The following is a 20,120-nucleotide window of genomic DNA, read 5'->3' as shown; positions in this document are numbered from 1 at the left end:
TAAAACAACAAAGATAATACATTTAATATTGTTTCTCTTTTGGGCAATGCGAGATACAATGTAAACATGTACAAGATACAAAAAACAGGGAACAAGACTTGTCAAAATGAGAAGGGTAGATAAGAAAATGCCCCGTTTTCAAAATAATGCACACGTGCAGAATGTCTCCAATCAGAAAGGAATTTGGACAGCATTTGCTTTCATTGTATGTCGTCCCAGTGCACTGGACACTTTGAACAGATTAGTGTGTGTGGCCTTGCAATGTATGATTTAGTGTTCAGACTCTCATTGGATTATTATTGACATTTACAGTGGAATAACGCCCCCTTTGTCCTCCTTGTGAAGGGAGGAAAACAAGCAGTTTGCAAGGGTTAAACACACTTTGCATAACAACAACGGTGATAGAAAAAGAAAATAAAAGAATTGCACCTCCTTTGGTCCAACTCGAGGCCCGTAGTTGTTATTGTGTTCGTTAGTGTGGCTTACATGCTGGTAACGGCTTGTTTTCGTCAGAATTTACAGATCAAGAGCTTGATGGCATACGGCTTCCAAGTGTTTTTTTTGGCACACTGCTCTCGACAGCAGGATGGTAACAAACTCTATTCTATAAACGCAACTTTGACGCTAAAAGAAGGATCCACCTTGCCATGAATCTACCCACGCTGTAACTCAACATCAATCACTTCTGACAGCTCACCTCCACCACAAAGATACGGCTGAGTGCCGACCTGCACCAGAGGCTCCCACGTAGAATGGCCGTTAGCGCTGCAATATCATCCGACTGGCTAAGGTTAATTAAGACACAATGTTGTGCTAATTAGAAACAGGGATTCAAAACAGAGACAAAGAAAAGTGCCACAGAGACACAGCTGCATGCCTCGTTCCTCGACACAGCCTCTTCTCTGGAGCTCTGAGACAGCTCCCGCTGATGCCCGCTAGTGCGTCAAATAACTGCGATTCTGTGAACGAGTTTTCAGAATGACATAAATAATCAGCATTCTCTGATTCACAGGCTTGGGATTTTTTTTTTTTCCTTTCCCTTTTACCCCAACTGCTTGAAAAAAGCCCTGCAGCCTCGCTTGTTATTTTTCTTTGTTCTCTCACACTCTAACAACTAGATATTAATTTAAAAAACCTGCAAAATCATCCCCTTAAATACCTCTCACCTGCTCCTACACACTTACTAAAACTTTCCTATCCAACCTACCCCATCTTCTATCAAACCAATGTCATCATTAACTTTTAATTGCCATTTTTATTAACTCAGCAATCACTTCCAGAGCTGGGTGCTGTTGACTTCAAGCACTTTGGTTTTTTTGGATTTTTGGATTTCTTCCCATTATAAATTAAAGCTTGTTTCATAGATGTGAATAAACCCTTCAAATCCTGTGTTACACTTTGATGGCATTCAATTGTTTTCTCAACAGAAACACAAAGGAACAAGGCAAAAACAGAGACAGGGAATCCACCGTTTGAAGTCATTTTTTGTCTTTTCCCAAAAAACTTTTTCCCCCAACACCCAGCTCAACTCTCACACCCTCAGGGCTACATAAGATCTGAAGACACTGACAGTAAAAGAAGCTAAAATCAGACGCAGAATCACCTTTAAAAAGGCATTCTGTGGACGAAGAGTTAAGACAGAGAGAAGCTGCTGTGGTGTGAACTCACTTGTCTCTCACTGACTTGCCGTTTCTTGCGCAGCAGAATCAAAAACATCAAGTGCTGCAATTAAAAACATTGTTTGGAGTAATGAGATCTCACAGTTCAGAAGAGGAGCTCATTAGGTCTGTTTTTTACCTGTTTACGGGAATTATTTTTCATCGTTTTTAGAGTGGAAGCAGTGCCCACTCGCCTTTCATCTCCCTCCTATCAAAGCAAAGCTCCTCTCACCTCCCTCTCACCTTGTCTCCTAGAATCCACTATCTTATCCATCTTGTGTCTCACTGCATCCTCCTTTCGCAAATCTCCTCCTTGACCTCCAAATTCTCTTCTCCTGAGCGCACCTGCAAACAATCCATCTCATCATGCAAAAACACCCCCTCCACCCCACCGCAAACCCTCCTAGATATCTCAATCATTTCACTGGGAATAGACTGCTTGGCTGTGTCGAGGAAGGACAGAGATGCAAATACGGTGAGGGAAGAAAGAAAGAGAAGTGGGGAGCAGAAAGGAAGTGTTGGAATATGCTATGGCAGCAGCTAGTGTTGGGGATTACAGAGCTTAAGGTGCTTCACGCCTGAGAGGTGCCATCCATTTGTTAAAATAAAAATAGAGTGAGGAATAAAACAGGGTGAAGGCGTAGCGGAGCTATCTCGCCCGCCTGACTTCGGAGAATACGTCGGGGAAACTCATATATTTCCTTTTGGCATGAATGACTCCTCATCATCATAGAGCGCGTGTTGGCATGTGCGCACACGCTCGGTTTTGCAGGTGGAATGCAAAAATATTACCTCCCCCAAATCCATTTCCATTCTGCCAAGTGGATGCAGCCAGGTTTACGTGCGCCGTAGCTGAGACAGGCTGAACTGGCGTAGGCCGTGATTGGAAAAAGAAGCGTGTAACTTAAAGGAGCAGTTAGACATTTTGGGAAATAAAGTCACTTTCTTACCCAATAGGAGTTAAGATTGATAACCTACCACTCTCATGTCTGTATGCTAAAGCCAAAACCAGGATCGAGTCAGCTTAGCATAAAGACTGAAAACCGAGATAAACAGCTGACCGAATGTCCAACATCTCTAAAGTTCATTAATTAGCACGTTAGGCCTATATCTCATTTGTTTAATGTTGCCAGATGCAGGACACAGCAGACATGTGTAAGTTGCGTGCTGGACCACGATTGGCTTCCAGTTGTGATGTCACACTCTGATTGGCTAGCACATATTGCCTCAGTTGGTTAAAAAAAAATGACGTGTCAAACATCCAACTAAGTGAGGTAACCATAAGCAAAACATGTCTTAACGTCATGAGAGTGGTATATCTTGGCAAAAAAAAAAGTGAATCAGGATATTTCCTAAAATGTCAAGCTAAAGGATTTATGGACAACGCCCCCCCCCCCTCCCCCCCAACAACAATACAGGCAACTCTGTGTATATGTCTGTACACGCAAGAAGTCTTTAGCACAATGACGTATTCACCTTTAGCACATGGATAAGGCCTGCCTGGGGCACAGCAAAGACAAAAATAAAGGTTTTTCTATTTTTGGCGTACATCCTGGAAGTTGATGGATTGAAATGAAAAGGCCTGAAGGAGCGTTCATCTCCCCGCTTTCTTGTTTACCATCTAGACTCTCTCCAGCCGATTCCAAATGTCACCTTCGCCATTGTGATTGGTGGGGGGAAAAGTCCGGTCCTGGTTTGACAACAGGGGGGTAAATGTCGAGAGAGGGCTCCACGTAGGTGCAGAGAGGATACACTCCAGAGGGATGACAAAGAATAAAAGACGACAACAACAACAACACAAGAAAATATCAAAAATCCATTCAGGCACAAACGTGACAGCTCAGAGCAGGGCCACAGAGGGCCCTGATGATGGGCCTATGACTCTCCATCGTCGAAAAAGACCCCAGATGGCTGTAATGTCAATACAGAATGGGTCAGCGGGTTTCTGCCATGCCATTCACAAATCACTGTCCGCTGCTGATCCAGGGCAGGAGGAGCAGAGATGCTCATGTTCGTTATTATAAAAGTACATGTCAGGAGATTATGAGATATCACATACCACTGCTTTGGTCCAATGATGCTTTCAGGGCCTTTCACATCTGTTCTTTGAAATAAACTTCAAATAATACGCTTGAAATGGTGGTAAAAGCTTGTGACTGGCAGTTTAACTGGAAATATCTGCTCCCAGCATGAGAAGTGGCAATGTTCACGTTTTTCTACACCTGTGATATTTTTCCTCATGTTCAAGCATGATGTGTTTCTTATCTATTGCACATTTCCTTGTGGGTACATTCCCGAATTTGACAAAAAGGGTAAAAAAAATAAAATAAAAATGGGGGAAATAAGAAGGAAACAATAAAATAAAAGCATGAATAAAAAAAAAGATGCTACACAGCTAAATGTAAGCCTGACACAGAACGATTCCCTTGCTATTTCAGAAGTAAATTCAACTCGATCAAACAAAACAATAAGCAATAATAATAAAAGCAAAATGTTAAAAGTGATTCAACACATTTACATAATGCCTTCGTCTGTATGGGCAGAGGCCTTGTTGCATCCTAATAATTTTAGTATTTTAGGTCCTTATATGATGATATTTTTACATTTTGTTGATTGAGTCGACATTTTGCATATCAAGCTGAGTGCAAAGTGTAACAATGATAATGTGTATAATAGGATACAGAGATATTTGGAATGGGGGAATAAGGTGATTATCAAACTGTGAAAAGAGTATTCATAATAAATATACATTAAATCAGGCATTATGTAAAGCACAATAAAGATGAAGGAAGTGCCCATGATTTGCTAAAGTTGCAGCACACAGCATAGATAAAAAAAAAAAAAAAAGGATTTTTGTTTAAATTTTCAAAAAAATTAATTATTTCCCAATGAAAACATGTGGTACAAAATATTTTTAGCTGCACTGAGATTTTTAAAAAAAGAAAAGAAAACAACATTACATTTCTGTACAGTTATAAATGTGACTCACTGACCAGCAGCGCATTTCTTATTGCACTGAGGTAGGACGGCTGGTAAGCCAGGTAGATGGAACAGAAATAATTTGTAGTACCTTTGACCTCCCACAAGAGGTCTCTATTACTCCAATTCTACTCAGACTTTGGCATGGTCACTGCCATAACCTCATTTGAGGTAAGAAAAAAAAATTACGATTAAATAATTCCAAAAAACGTATTCAATAAATAATATGCTGATTATTTACTGCATCTTTACATTAATGCACCATAAAAACAGGTTTAAAGTGCACTAATTCACAAAACAGAATCACTTCGTTCCTAATTATTGTCACTGTGTGATCACAGAGTAACGTATTAACAAACAAAAAACAAATACGGTTTCACTAAAATAGATTACTGCGATCTAGCAGGTACTGTACTTTGTTTAATACTATGATACTGTCCAGCAGAAACATAATGAAGTTAGTGTTCAGCCTCATACAGAGAGCTCAAACCGTTCGTTAGAAAACGTATTTCAGCAGTCTTGAACATCAGCCATTTGAATTTTGAAAGCTGGATTTTAGCTCCACATTTTCCATATACCAATTCTGCAATGGGGGAGAATCTTTCCAAACTTGATATTTTAGGTGAGAAGTCTTATTTATATGATCTTATAATATATGAAACCCAACTATCATTAACTTTTAAACAAGTTAATACACTATGTTGTGTTCTATGTAAAGGTCAAAACCCCATACTGCACAGCAATACCTAATAACTTTTTAATTGACTGTGTCTTTTTTAGAAAATACATCAAGTGCTTCCAGTCCAGGCCTTTTCAGTTCACTCAGGCATTTTGTTGAATACACTGTATTACTTGCATATAAATAAATAGTAAAATCACAAACAAAGCCAATGAAATGACATTTCTCTGTGGGCTAAATGCCATGCAAATATGTCCCTGGGATTTAATTATTTCACCGTATTTCCAGTAACTATTCAATACATATCTGCAACAGCAGTATTATTATATGTATACAAAGCAAAATATATACAAAATAAATTGTTTCCGGAACTAAAAGCACTACAGTAAACCTAAACCTTTGTAAACTAATTGTTTTCATCTTTTGAGGTTAAGATATCCAGATACGAGGTTGTTTTGTTCTGGAGAGCACTGAAGTTACAAGTTGTTCTGTTGTGTTTTTTCAAGTTTCACAGGTTTATTTTATGCATTTGTTATCCCAGATAGTTACACCTGGGATTAAAAACATGAATATTACTGTCACATATTTTCTGGGGCTTGAGAATCTACGATAAAGCTAAGCCAATGTATCAAACCTGAGCACCTACTGATTACTTTGCCAGTGTCCAATGGTACAAGACATGAGGCAGGAGCTTTAACTTTTCCAATTCTAGGCAGACGGTGGAAAACAGATGTCACAAGAAAGCAGAAATAATTCTCTAAGAAAGACTTGCACCAACACAAGACATTATAACATGAACAATGAAACAAAATAAAAATATCGATAACAAGATTAAAATGTTGTTTTAGTTTGCTTGGTGACTTTGTGCTTCAAACGAATAAAGTCTCTGCTGACTTGAACCCCTTAAAAGCACTCTAGATCGAAACCTTGCACTTTGTTTGCACTCTATAGTGGCGCTCTTAATTGGTTATGGAAATACTCCTGGTGGTGTTCATAGGCCTATGGCACTCTAAAAAGATTTGGTTGATTTAATGTTTTACCATCCACCATTTAGGACCATCCAGGTGAACAAAATACAAAAGGCACTTATCGGCCATCATAGTCAGTGATGGGCAGGAATAAACATAGCCATTACCCTGCTCAATTTCTGTATTACATGATGCGAACCTCTTTAAGAGGTTATCACTCCCATTCATACCATTTTATATCTTAAAGACACTGTCCTCCTCAAATTTGAAGGGTGACCAATCCCATGATCCCGTCCCCCATTGCCAGCCAAAATATTTAAAATGTTTATACTCCTCTTCGTATACATTTTAGTAAACCAGCACTAAAGGTGTCCTTCCCTATCAGATTAAAACATCTTTCTTTTTACACCCAGTCTTTTCATAAATGTACATTTTCAAGAACATATTGCTTAGAGGAGATTGCGGGTAACATTCTTAAGGAGTGATGCCACCCATGTCCTTAAAGACATCAAAAGGGGGGGGGATGGGGGGGAGGCGAAGGGTTGTTTTTATTTTTTCCGCTCTAGGTAGTTGGAGGGGACCCAGCCCTTGCGAGGAAGCAGGCTGTCCTGCACCTGGCAGTACCACCATCCATTGGGGTTTCTCTCCAAAACCTCTAGATAGGTGCCCTCAGTGAAACCCATAGTTTCCTCATCACCACGATAGTCAGCGATGGACACGTACACATCCCTGCCAAGGTTGTTGTGGATCAGTTGGCTCTTCTCTATGGGCTTGGGTCGGACTGTGGACACGGGGATGCCATTGCGTTGGTTAACTCTGCTAAGGGCGTCCTGGACATTGCTTGTGCTGAATGAGCTCCCTGAGGACCCCAGGCTGGAGCGGTCGGTAGGCCTCGTCTGACTTTCAACAACTACATGCGGCCGCACTGTGCTGAAGGAAGCATTTCGGCGGACACCAAGAGTGGCAGAACCAGAGCCATAGTGATCACTTCTGCCAAGTGAGTCATTTCGCCTCAGAGATCCTGTCATGTAGTGCGCGTCCTTGGCTGGCTGTGTTGTGGTCACATACACAGACTGAGGCCTCACCGCCACCTGGCGTACCCCGTTTCTCATCCTAACGCCTCCATTAACCATTCCAGATGGCTTAGAGAAGCCACCAGGAGGCTTAGAGGGAATCGGTGGCGTGTTCCTCCTCAAGCCTTGATGCTGCTGGTTCAGACCCTGAATATTGATGTTATTGAGGGTCAAAACATGCTGCTCGTTTTTCTCCAGGCTGTTGGACTTGCTACCACCACTCCCGTGGCCATCTGATTCTAACCCACCTGCATCACCCACTTGTCTGACAGGTTCCAGGTAGTACGAGGGAGCCCAGCCTTCCTCTGACCCCCAACGGATATACCACCAACCGCTTTCCTGCTTCTCCAGAACCTCGACCTCCACACCGGCTGGAAAGCTGATCTCCGAGTCCTGGATCTTTTTATAGGCGTCCACGGAGCGGTAGAGATTGGGGCCTTCAACGTCTGAGTCACCACGGCTCCCTTTGGAGTAAACAGAAGAGAGATCTGAGGTACTGCGCGAACACATTGAGTCCTCTGATGAGATAACGGAGGCTGTTTCAGAGTCATCTCCACGAGTAGGTTTGAGGCCATGTCGAAACTGACTTGTAGGCCTCAGCTGCCGTCTCAGAGAGCTGATGTCCATCCTCTCAGGACTCTGGGGCTCTGATTTGGTCAGGAGTGGTTTAGGTCTTACGGAAGGCTTGGGCCTAGTGGAGGGGCTCTGGCCTATTCTCTGCTCCACATCTCGGCTTAAGGCAGGGTTTTTCTTGGGGCCTCTGCTCAATTCATCTGATGAAGAGTGGGGGCTGTTGTCGTGCGACCTGAGGCTGATATCTACGTGTCTGCCCAGGGTCTGGCTTCTCCGGTTCATCTCTGGTGTCATTGTCTTCATGGGTCTACCAGCTAAAGGTGATGATCCAGAGGGTTTGCGTGGGACTGTGGAGGAATGGTAGCTCCTTGGGGAATTCGGCTCACTGGAACCTTTGACTGAAGTTCCTTCAATGCCACTGCTTCGCCTGAAGCCATCATTCTCATAGATAGACTCCTCTTTTGCAACCTCCTCTACAGACCTGAAGGAAGCTCTTCGATGGGTGAACACAGGGGATGCCTTGCAGACAGGAGAAGCCTTGCACGAAGGAGGGGAGTTGCGGTACTTGTCGCTGACCACGCTGCTGATCTTCACATCCAGGACGCGGTCATCCTTCAGGGAATCTGTGTCCGATTCACCTTCACATCCAATTGCAGGAACATCATATTCAGGTTCCTCATACACAGGCCTGCTCGGTGGCTCTGAGGCTTTAGAGGCAGAGTTAGCAAGAGTGGGAGTCTCCTCGGAGTCTTGTTTTTTGACAGGTGGAGCTGGGGGAGGAACTTTGGGCCGGGTCAGGGTGCTGGTCCGGCGGTTGAGGTTAGGCTTCTTGCGCTTGTCGATGTAGGAGCAAGGGGCCCAGCCCTCCATTTCTCCAATCTGCACATACCACCAGCCTCCAGGGTTCTTCTCTATCACCTGGACAACAAGACATGTAAGATAAAACTATCTAAAAAGAGTATTTTATTTTCTTTAGGATTTGTCAAACTTGCTAAACACTGAAATGGGATAAGGTTAGGGTTTAGATGATCTGATAATCAAAGACATGCCGTTATTTTACCTGCTATTACTTCTTACTGCTTCTTGCACAGACAAGACAGACAGACTGACAAAAGTTAACACACTGTCGAGAACTGTCAGCTCAACATAACTTAAAAAACCCTGGAAGGAATCTATGTTGTTATCTTCATCCCTCTACCTGAGTCTCTGCAGAGTGAATTCTGTCTACATAAACACAATTCTCAAGGTCGCATCTCTCTTGCATCAGCTTTCCTGTCTATCTGGGGAGCACTCAGTTGACATACATATTCAGTGAGCCCTGACTGTCTCATCTCAGTGACAACAATGTAGACCTGGCCTCTTACATCAGCCTTTTGTCCTCCACGGAAACTGATGCCGTCAGAGATCGAGGACTGGAAATCAGCTATAGTGTAATACTCTGCTTCCACAGCAGGGGGCTCTGGTGGCTTTGGTAACTGGAATCCCTGTACAGCAAAGGGGGAGAGATGTGGGCAGCTGACATCATATCTAGCCATCCTTATATTTAATCTGACAATGACTTAAGAATGACTAAAGACATAATGAAGAAGACATCTTCAATGCTATTCACATTTCATAGTATGTATAGTATATAGAGTAAGTGTGTACAGTGGTAGATTCAGATGATCAAAGCTGAAAGTGTATTTGTGTTGTTACTGTGCTTTAATGGTTGCTATGTCAACTGGGAGCTAATCAATAATCTTTCTTAAAGTAGGAAATATTCTTATTTACTGTATTTATAGTGTGTTGAAAATAGTTTTCATCTAGAACCTCATCTAGAACCAACATCTCTGGTATTTTTAGGAAGCAGTAGCTTGTGAATTCTCTTACCAAGTTGGTTTCTCTTCTCGGGGGAGGTTTTTGTCTCAGATTTGGAGACCCTAAAAAACAAACAAAGAAACATCTCAATAAAATGTATTTGCAATGTACTTATCCTCAGAGTTATATTTGTGCCTCATTCCTGTGTAACAGAAACACTGAGAGGCTGGCAGTCATGAAGTCTGCGCAAGGGCTCCCTTTTACATGACTGAAGCAACATCGCTCGTCATTCAGAATGAGCACGCCACTTCTCGTTTCACCCCAGTAGCCAGAGGGAAGGTCCGGTGAGACATCTCAACCATGCTACTCAGAGCAGTATTATCTAGCTACAGTTCCGGAGGTTAACCGGTCGACATGCATATATGCATATCAATAACTTGGGTTTAGGCACACACACTTCGGGGTCTGTCAAGAGTAACACAGCCAGCTAGCTAGCTAGCCAGCCAGCTAGCTGGCGGTATAAAAGTAAACAAGGGTCTTACAAATGCAGTTCCTGTCCTAGGATTGCTGTCCTAAAACTGGAGCCTCCGGTACTGCAGCTACATACTACTCACTCAGAGACCTGGGGTTATGCAAGTAAGTTGTCTTTCATAGCACTCGTTTCACTGTCTCACTATGGGACATGAGGTAGTCTTATTACCAAACAAGACTACCTCAAGCAGTCCCTCTAGGATTTCGCGATCACAACTATTAATGCAAATTCAACAAATCCCCACGAATTCAGCGCGATTTTCAATTTTGACAACAAAATTTCAACACAGCTTTTCTGCAAGTTTGACCGTTCATCGTCATTTCCCGCATAACATTATCATACGTCAGCTTGTCATTTCCTTCCTTTCGCAGCAGACATGTGTGATACCACTGTCTCACATTTGCCGACAAAAAAAAAGGGCCGTGAAAAACAGTATCTGTTTTCAAAAGGAGTGGCAGAAAGGCATGGAGGTAGTGAGACATCTTTCATCCATTTTTTGAAAAGCTGCCGCAAAATCGGGCATTTTACGCTGCAAACAATCACTGAAAATGCCCACGAAATTTTGCGCGCAGTCAACTGCTCAATGATTGCCCACCTCACTCCAGTCAGATTGCTAGTATTATCTAGGGCTCACTAGGGATGTAGGGAAGCACTAGAACAACGGTAATCAGCTCCACAGCCCCACGACAAATCCTTAATAATAGTTAGTGTTTAGTTTTTCTTAAATTCTGGTTGTTAAATTATTGTGTAATTGATTATCTTGGTATGTTGCCAGCTAAATTCTGCCATATATGCAGTAGCCAACTAAGCCATTGGTTGCTTTGCTGATTGCCAGCTAGCATACTCTGATCAATAAAATTATATATTAGATTTAGATTTATTTAAATTTACAGAAACTATATTTCCAAGCTATTTTTTAAAGGAACTAGTGTACATTAATGATTGTAATGCCTTGGCCGTGTAGCTGTGGTATACCTGCTCCCTCTCCCTACCTACAGTTACTACTGTAGTAGTAACTGACAATGCTACTAGTCACCTGACAGATAGTCAGAAATTATCTCCTCAATTTTCTGATTGTCTGGAATCGTGGCACGCTGTTACACAAGCTGAGGAAGTGCACAGTGTGAGCAAGTGTCCAAGGGTTTGCCAGCATGCAACAGGGACATTGAAAGTGAGTAAATGTGTAAAACTGGGTGAGAAGAAAACACTCTTGTGGATATTGGCAAACACGCAGACAAATGTGTTGAACATAAAATAGATTTTTGTTTCCCCAAATTTAAAATTTCTTTGTGTGATAATAACTTCTCTACAAGATAATGCACTTGAAAAAAACATCTCTTTCTGTGCACAACATGTTCCAACACATGCTCAGGAATGAGGCACAAATCTAATGCCATACACTATTAAACACAAGCTGGCCATACATTCTTACTTAAGTAAGTGAGTAAGTACGTAAGACAGAAATCCACACACAAAACATTTTAAAATCAAATAAATAACCTCAGGTTAGTGTGACAAAGTATTATTTATTAGATTATACCAACCCCACCCCCACCATTAGATACACCACCAGCCATGTAGCTTACCTATAGCATCAAAGCCTACACAAAAGGAAAATAACATGTCTTAATGGCTCATACATACACTACAAATTCTCTCCATAGCTGCAGTGCATTTACTGCTTTCTTCACTGGTACAGAAAGCTCAATTGGCTCCTAACACACCACAAATACTCACCAATTTCCACTCTATGCGGTGCCACTCTTGCAACAGCTGGGGACCCTGGCTCGCCTCTCCCTTTATTTTCATTTAGAGCAGCACTCGCTGCTATTCCCAGACATGGGCTGTTGGTGTCACGGCCCGCGCTTAGCCTCCTGCCCGTCTCGGCGTTGATTTCAGAGTTATAGGGCATGGGCAGGCTAATTTCGCTCTTAGAGATGTGGCGCTCTGGTGTGGTGCTACCCTCTCCGTCTGTCTGGATGTCCTTCTCGCTGACCGACTTCTTTTGCAAAAGGTTGCTGATCTCCATGATGTTGCCGATGATCTCCACAGGGCCGGTCAGGGTCTTCTTGCGAGGGGAGAAGTCCTCTTTCACCTTTTTCAAGTAGGAGGCCGGGGCCCAGCCCTCTTTCCCTAAATATCTGCGGGTAGGATGCATAAAGACAGAATGTTTCATCCTGTATCCTGGTAAATTGTTTCTTGCTTTCTATCATTTAAAGAGGCACTGCACCAATTTTACACATAAAGGTCAGTATATGGCGGCATGAAGTTTGAAAGGTGTGGACATTTACCAGGCTGGGAGGATACCTTTTTTTTTTTAAATTTGCTTTTTGTGACTCCCCTAGCTGGAAGTGTAATAATAACCTGTTATGATGAGTGAATAAACAACTAAATTTCCACATTCTCTGACATTTCTGTACAAGTATGTAATAAAATACAAAAAGAAAGATCGTGTGTATTGAAAAACAGACACTTTTAATTCTAGCGACGCAGGGGTAGCTAAAGGCAAATAAAAGAGACACCACTTCCCACATTTCCACATTCATTGTCTAGCTAATTGAGTCATTTCAGAGTGCTGTGTGAAACACTAACTGATGTTTCCAAATGTAACTCTGAGTCATTTCCACTAGGTGGACCATTTTCTGCTCACACAAGATGTGATTGTTTCTGCTCCCCTGTTGCACAAATCCAACGGGACCACAAGGAGTCCCCCTAACTAAAAAATCCCCATGCTTGGACTTCAATGTATAAACAGCCCACTGAGAGCAGCACGACTCCAGCCTACATCTAGAGGATTATTTCTTGCTGGACAGTGTGCTCTAAAATGACTTGCTGTGCATTCACTGAAGGCAAAGTATTCAAGTCAAGTCAGTTTTATGTATACAGCCAAATATCACTAACCACACTCCCTCTATCCGTAGACCCTTGATTTGGATGAGGAAAAACTCCACAACAAGCTGTTTAAACAAGCAGTTTGTGTATTAGCCATATACTACAAATATCACACAAATAAGCACATATAAGCATGTTTAACAGGGACTCTGTGTCTATGTTTTTGTGTCCATAAGCATGCACACTCTTAAGTCTGCATGTGTATTTCAAATGCCACGAGGCAGCATGTGATAGTAATCCTCTGCGCAGTGGAGCTCCACTCTGTTTTGCACCCGGGGATACAAGGAAACAAACAACCGACAGGAAATATAGAGGGGCTGGGCAAAAAAACATACATATGTGCAAACAGGCAAGACAGACTACACGTTAGAAATCTCAAGCAGGACACCCAGTTGATCTGTACAGAACAACATATACCAATGGTTTCTCCTCAATATCATTACGGCAATAAAAGCCGCAGGACACAGCTGCCTTAATCACAGCACTCAGCAATGATGACTGACCAACAATGTCACTGTTCTGTGAGGATTATACATTGAAACTGGATGAAAAATGAAAGAAAATTTGGACAGATTCCATTTCTCTCCTTAAGCTGCTATGTGTTGATGCTATTGCTGTGGCGGTCCTGTCAGCTGAGCACCTTTTACTCATCAGTGTTCGCTCACCTGATGTACCACCAGCCCTCAAGGTTCTTTTGGATGACCTCCACGGTGACCCCTTTCTCAAAGCTGACTTCATCCTTCCCTTGACTGGTGTGCGGCTGTGTCGTCACATATTTCTCCTCTGGGGGTCATAAGGGGTAAAGGAAAGAGAAAGATGAGAAACAAAGTGATAGAACTGTTATCATTGAACACTCTTACATCGAGGGTTCAATGATAACATAGTTTACATCTTCCCGGAGGGCCTTCTGAGGGGGAAAATGGCGAGTATGACCTACTTAAAATGTTCTGACTGTTACAATACCAACATAAACACAACCGTCTCTCCCTTGTCTTACACAATAATAACACCCGGCTCCCTCTACTGGCTGAACCTCTCCCGCTTGCTGCTTGTTTCTTACCCACGCTAAAACTCATTCAAGCTATTTGGACACTGATCCAAATGTTCATCTCTCTCCAGAGGGAGATTCCGCTCCTAGCAGCAGGCCTACATCAGAGCCCCCCTCGAGGAGATAAGATATTTGGACCAAGGTCTCTCTTCTCAGATGCATATCTGACTGCCACTACCTTCTCACACTCTGCTGGGCTTCCAAGACCCTGTAGGGAAGGAAATCCTACAACGGGCTTAGTGGGGAGAAGTAAAAGGTAAAGGGATTTATAGCCACCAAGGCAAAAGATGGCCGCAGAGGAGGAGACAAAAGACTGGCAGATAGATCAGACCGAGCTTCCCATCAGTGGGAGAGATGATGAGCGGACAGCACATTGGCTTTTCAATGGATGGTGAATTGGTACGGTATGCAGAGGAAGAAGAATCTTTTACATATGCAATTCAGTGGCAGAAAATATGACGGGAGGGAGGGAGGAAGAGCTGTAAGAAGGGATCAAAAAATAAATGAGACCTGAGTTAGACAGGAGAGAATGTGATTTTAGATTACGGGTAGTTAATAAAATCCGTAATGGTAACAAGATTGCTCCGGGAAATGTGAGGGGCAGGGAGGAGATCTCAGAGCTATGTGAGACTTTGTTCTGAATGCATGCTTTCAATAGGTGGGGTATGTCCAAACGGAGGGGATTCAAGTTCCTCTCCTGCCTGTCACTGCTGAGCAGCTGAGGTCAATAATGTGGACCAGAGTGGAATGTCTGGCCCTGAACCTCAACTCCCAGAGCATATTGTGTATGTGTGTGTGTGTGTGTGTGTGTGTAGAGGTTAGGTTGAGTACTTGCAGACGGACAGGGAATAACAAATGGGGTGGCTTACAGAGGAATCTGGAACGTCTACCGAAATGTATGTCCTGTTATGTGTGTATTGATGTACTACTAACAAAATATTTGGCTCATCTTTGTGTGTGTGTGTGTGTGTGTGTGTGTGTGTCATGGATTGTCATGTAATCACTTTTAATCCCCTGAGGTAAGGAACAAAAATGATGTGATAATAAATCACGTCTGTTAGTCACATCTGTGTGTGTGTGTGTGTGTGTGTGTGTCTTTCACGAGCTTTACATGTGCCTTAGTGTCCAAAACTGTGTGTGTGTGTGCGTGCTGGCACCGACGTCACACTGCAGGGACAGAACAATGAGTTGAGTGGGCTGTCAGTGAGACTCTATAAATCAGATTAGGGGCCTGCTGTAAATGATAGCGCTCTGTGAAAGCACAGGCCGCTGCCAGCAGTGCCGAGGTAGGACCTGCTCTTACTGAACCTTGTCGAGCACACATCAAGGTCACTTTGGCGTCAGTAACCAATCAACACTCCCAGAGAGGTCAAGACGCCCTGACCTGGCTTTGGGTCAGAGCACGGGTGAGTCAAAAAGAGGTGTGCTGTAATTGAATTGTATTGTCAAGATCTCTGGATCAGGTTCATGTCTTTATGACGCACCACGTATAAGACAAAGAAATCTGTGTCAGCAAACAGGCTGCAGAGTATACGACTGCTTTCTACCATTAGCAAATTACATCCTGAGAGAACATAAATCTACGGGATCTGTCTTTGTTTTTGTCCTTTGCCAGTGCTGCTAAATCAAACTGTATCTCAAGTGTCTGCGCGGAGCTGTAAAACCTCACTCACCCGTTTCTTATCGCTAGCTCAGCAATGCATTATCAGGCAGGGACAGTAGTGCCTCCATTCACAAAGCAAAAAAAGAAGGAATTGGGGATGACAAAGTGGGGAGGATAAGAATAGGAGAGAGGTGGAAAGACTGAAATTTGGCACAGGTCAAATATTAGCTGCAAATATTTATATAACAGTTTTAATATAACAGTGTTAGAACTCAACTCAAGATGAAATCCACTCCTATTATTTCCAATAGCAAGCCATCTAGTGTGCCAAGCAATTCAACACAAACCACTACTGTACCTGCACACAGTGGTATTTGATCCAGGTCTAACTGAAGCACAGATAAACCGACTTGAGGCAGAGACAGACAGCATACAGTAATTGGACAGCACGTCAACAGACAGTAATACAGCCGCAAAGTGAAGAGTGGTTCTGGATGAAATAGTTGGAAAATCCACAAAAACGACGTCTGACCTAACTCCAGACAGCAGCTGGTGGTGGTGATGGTGGAAAATAGGCTACTGGTCCAGGAGCCGTTAGCTTGTTTGCAGCAGAGCCAGCAACACTGGCTGCCGTGTGAGACTGCTCTGTCCTCTGCGACCTTATGTGTGGCTTTATTAATATGACACATTTTCAACCAGTAAATCTTAACAGTCACACAGCAGTGTTTTCATTTCTCTATCTAAGCTAAACCAACGCTGTTTTAAGCAGCAATATCCTCCGTAACAAAAAGTACAAAAAAACGAGCTCCGGACGTGGTCTACAAAGTCGTGGATCCAACCAATCACATTTTTTGATGATCTGAGGGCCAAATGCCAAAGTTGTACAACGGAATGATGTACTTCATATACAACACAGCTGCCTCAGATTTCTGCACTGACATTCAATAGATGTGAGTAACGTTGGTACGCAACAAAGGATGATAACAGAAACACCTTTCCATGGCAGCATGAACAGATTAACCTGTTTAGGGGGGCCCTCAGGGCAGAAATGAGCAGCTGGACCCGCATTTACCCACCTGCCCAACAACATATAACTCCAAAATTTTGTATAGAAGGTCTTTAAACTAGAATTTGGCACAGGGCCACTCAAGGTCTTTATGTCAGTTAACGTTGTACTGCGTTCAGACCGACTATATCCCTGCAAATTCTTTGCGTCGATGCTTCGTTTAATCCATATAACTGTATAGCACACTGCTTCACGCGGACATTTATTGCCTATCGCAACAGCAGGACGGCATCTGATCAGAAAGCATCCGCTCTATCGTCAAGTCACGGAGCACAGACAAGGAAACAGTAACAGCAACTTTAGCATTTAACTGATATCATTACTGCTTGTTGAGTTGAAGGCTAGCCAAAGTAAGCTGTAAATGTATACACGCGTGCGTTTGGTGTTCTTCATCTGGTTGGGCCGTGAGTTTGGGTTGTAACGTCACACTCATGGGTTAACTTACACAGGTGATCCCGTTACAGTGCGGGGCGCCACCAAGCAAAAGTACTTCTTAAAGGATGAAACAATGAAATAATCTGTAGAAGCTTCGATTACTAAAATCGGGTCTCAGAATTGTACAAGCTGTTGTGTAGAGTTCCCAAATAACAACAAAACAAAAAGACACGTTTAAACAAAGCAACATAATGTGAAATGAAAAAGTACCTCTGCCCTATGAAAGTAAAAACCTAGGTGTCTAAAAAGTGCTGGAATTCAAGAATATGGCCTCCAAAAGTGTTTCATGCTCTCATTCTCTGGTGGCGACAGCTATCCGGGTGACTCATCCACGCTCTGAGGTTGAGGTCTGTGTGATTAAAACCAGTCCGCAGATTGGGCTGCTGTCCCACTTTCACACTTTCCACCACTTTCTCACTGTTCTGGGAGACATATGTAGTTAGGTAAGGCTAACACTGTTCTCCTAACCTGCTACAGTATACGCTTCATATACTTTCATGAATGATGATATACTGTAAATGGTGACCCTTTAATGTTTCTACTTAGACTTGTGACAAAAAGGTTGCCAGTTTGAATTCCTAAATCAGCTGAGTGGGGGAAGTGAATGAGTGAATGACAGGTATCACTGTTGTTTCACACAAAACCAAATAGGATGAAGGACTTCGGTATGTGGTTACCGTGCATCAACTGCTTGAGGCGGTGGAGTATGTAAGAATATTTCCTGTATGTCAGTGTGTGTTTGTTTTTAGAAGGAGCAGGGGCCCATGTTGTTTTTATTCTAATGTTTTTTTCTCTCCTGAACAGTATAAGTTACTGTTTGCTCGACAGTAGAAGCACATGCCATTTGACTTTTAAGTTTTGTACATGCAGATTGTATTGTATTCATTCACCTCTCTTTATTCTATGCCCTGTTCCCCGCTGGTCTGGGGGGAAGGTGGTAACAAAAGCCAGTCCAGCCAGGTTATATTATGATAATGAGAAACAAAGAGTATTTGAAAAGTTTTTACAGGAAGTTGAACAACTCCAGGAACAACTTCCATAAATTATAACTACAAGGTGTCTGTTGTATTTCTAGAAGTTGCCTGACTGAGAAGTCCGAGAAAGGTTTGAATTCAAAAGCTCTGACTCGCCCCAAAGAGAAGTGATTGTGTACTTTCTGACATAGACTCATGTCTCTCTTTCAGTATTAAAGCAATAATGACTGGACAAAACCGCAGGTAACTTGCCAAATGCAAAAGTTAAAAACATGAAAGACCATTTTCATATTTGTCTGTTGAGTTTTCTTTTATGAAAGCATTCCATGCAAAATGTGAAAGTCCTTAACATCATTTTAAACCTGAGGGAGCTTGCTTTAATTAAGCAGTAACACTCTTATACAATCATTTATGTTCACATGGCTCAGTTGCTGTCAAGGTTGTTGCGTTTGCGTTGTAGGAGCCAAAGAGCCTTAATTACTCAAATGTGTTTAATGCAGTCCAATTATTTTCTTGCTCCATGTGAACTAAAGGGTGTTTCATTTTGACGCAGTGACTTTTGAGATTTTACTGTAAGGGCTGACTCACGGCCACCCAATATGCTGCTCCCGGTAGATACTTGAGGCCAGTTGTTGTTGGCTGAGGATGTTCATGAGGTTGTTTACCAAGAGTGGGGCTCAGCAGCGGTACTGTATATTTGTTTCTTAGTATGTGGGGAAGGTGTGTACTGTATGTGTGGGGGAGTGAGATTCAGACACTTATTATTGTCTTGTTTGGACTCTTTTGCAATTATCAACATTTTTATCTCTTATAATAACATTTTACATGTTTATGTGACTAAATAATCCGAGCTTCTGCAACTCACAATCTTATTGGCAAAAATAACGCACTCAGGTCCCATTACGTGAGCTAACGTTAGCTACTCTGTATGCTAATCATTTTTTTAAAGTGCAACATTTTAGCAAATTTTATTAAACAAAAGATAATGTTGTCGTGATAACCTGTATCAGACATGTATGGAATTTCCTCTTAAATCACAATTTAATAAACTGTGTATTTTTAGTTGATGAAAATATGGCCATATATTTTGCAGGCCTGCACTGCAAACATTTTATCCTGGCAAACTGTTAGCTTGCCACAAACAGCTACAGGTTAGCACTAAATCACAGGCTGTAAGAGAAAAGTTAAGTCTTCTCTGAAACATGCTACCATCATCTTTTGTCAATAACCTTTGAACACTTTGCTGAAATGCTGCACACGTCAAAAACTGAAATGGCTTACAAAGTAGCTAAAGTTAGGTCACATAATGACACCTGAGGCACATTTATTCGATGATGAAGACTGTAAGATATTGTTGAAAACTCTGAAATAGCAAATAAATGGACATAGCAGGAACCTCCGGCTCTGAAAAGTGAAGCCAATGTGTCTCTCACATCACTCATTTTTCCCAAAAAAACAAGATGGTGAAAATGCCAAACTCGAGGCCTCAGCACTCGAGGCTTGAAATCATTTTACCACAAATAAATGTCACAAGAATTAACTAGCACACTGGTTACATGCATGTTGATCATTGCTCTTTTAGTTTCTGTAGGCTAAGAAAACAACAAGTATTTTCATCTGTAAATGCATATGTGGTATATGTATATATGCTAACAATTATGCTCTACATGTGTATGTGTGGTCTACGAGTATGAGTCCACATGCATGAGCTGGTTTGTTACCTTATGTGATGTGGAGAGAGAAAATGACTCAGTGTTTGATTCCTTGTGGGTACACGTGTGGGTTTGTATTGATTTATGTATGTGCAGGCTCCGCCATGTGGGATATGTATATATGCATTTAT

The 20,120-nt window shown here is 42.3% G+C and overlaps 1 protein-coding gene across 2 annotated transcripts in view; it reads right to left on the bottom strand.

Moving 5' to 3' along the window:
* sh3pxd2aa (SH3 and PX domains 2Aa) overlaps positions 1-20,120 on the bottom strand; it is a 117,593-nt gene continuing 97,473 nt past the window's right edge. For both annotated transcript variants that reach the window (XM_046046772.1, XM_046046773.1), the window contains 5 exons: positions 13,817-13,934; positions 11,997-12,400; positions 9,800-9,849; positions 9,295-9,414; positions 1-8,848 (listed from right to left, as the gene is read on the bottom strand). In XM_046046772.1, the coding sequence (XP_045902728.1) occupies positions 6,833-8,848; positions 9,295-9,414; positions 9,800-9,849; positions 11,997-12,400; positions 13,817-13,934 (2,708 nt within the window). In that variant the 3' untranslated portion in view covers positions 1-6,832. The remainder of the gene's footprint in view (positions 8,849-9,294; positions 9,415-9,799; positions 9,850-11,996; positions 12,401-13,816; positions 13,935-20,120) is intronic.

Source organism: Micropterus dolomieu, linkage group LG04, assembly GCF_021292245.1.
Source record: "Micropterus dolomieu isolate WLL.071019.BEF.003 ecotype Adirondacks linkage group LG04, ASM2129224v1, whole genome shotgun sequence".
NCBI classification, from domain to species: Eukaryota; Metazoa; Chordata; class Actinopteri; order Centrarchiformes; family Centrarchidae; genus Micropterus; species Micropterus dolomieu.
The sequence above is the reverse complement of the archived record's forward strand: the minus strand, read 5'-3'. Positions and strand labels throughout refer to the sequence as shown.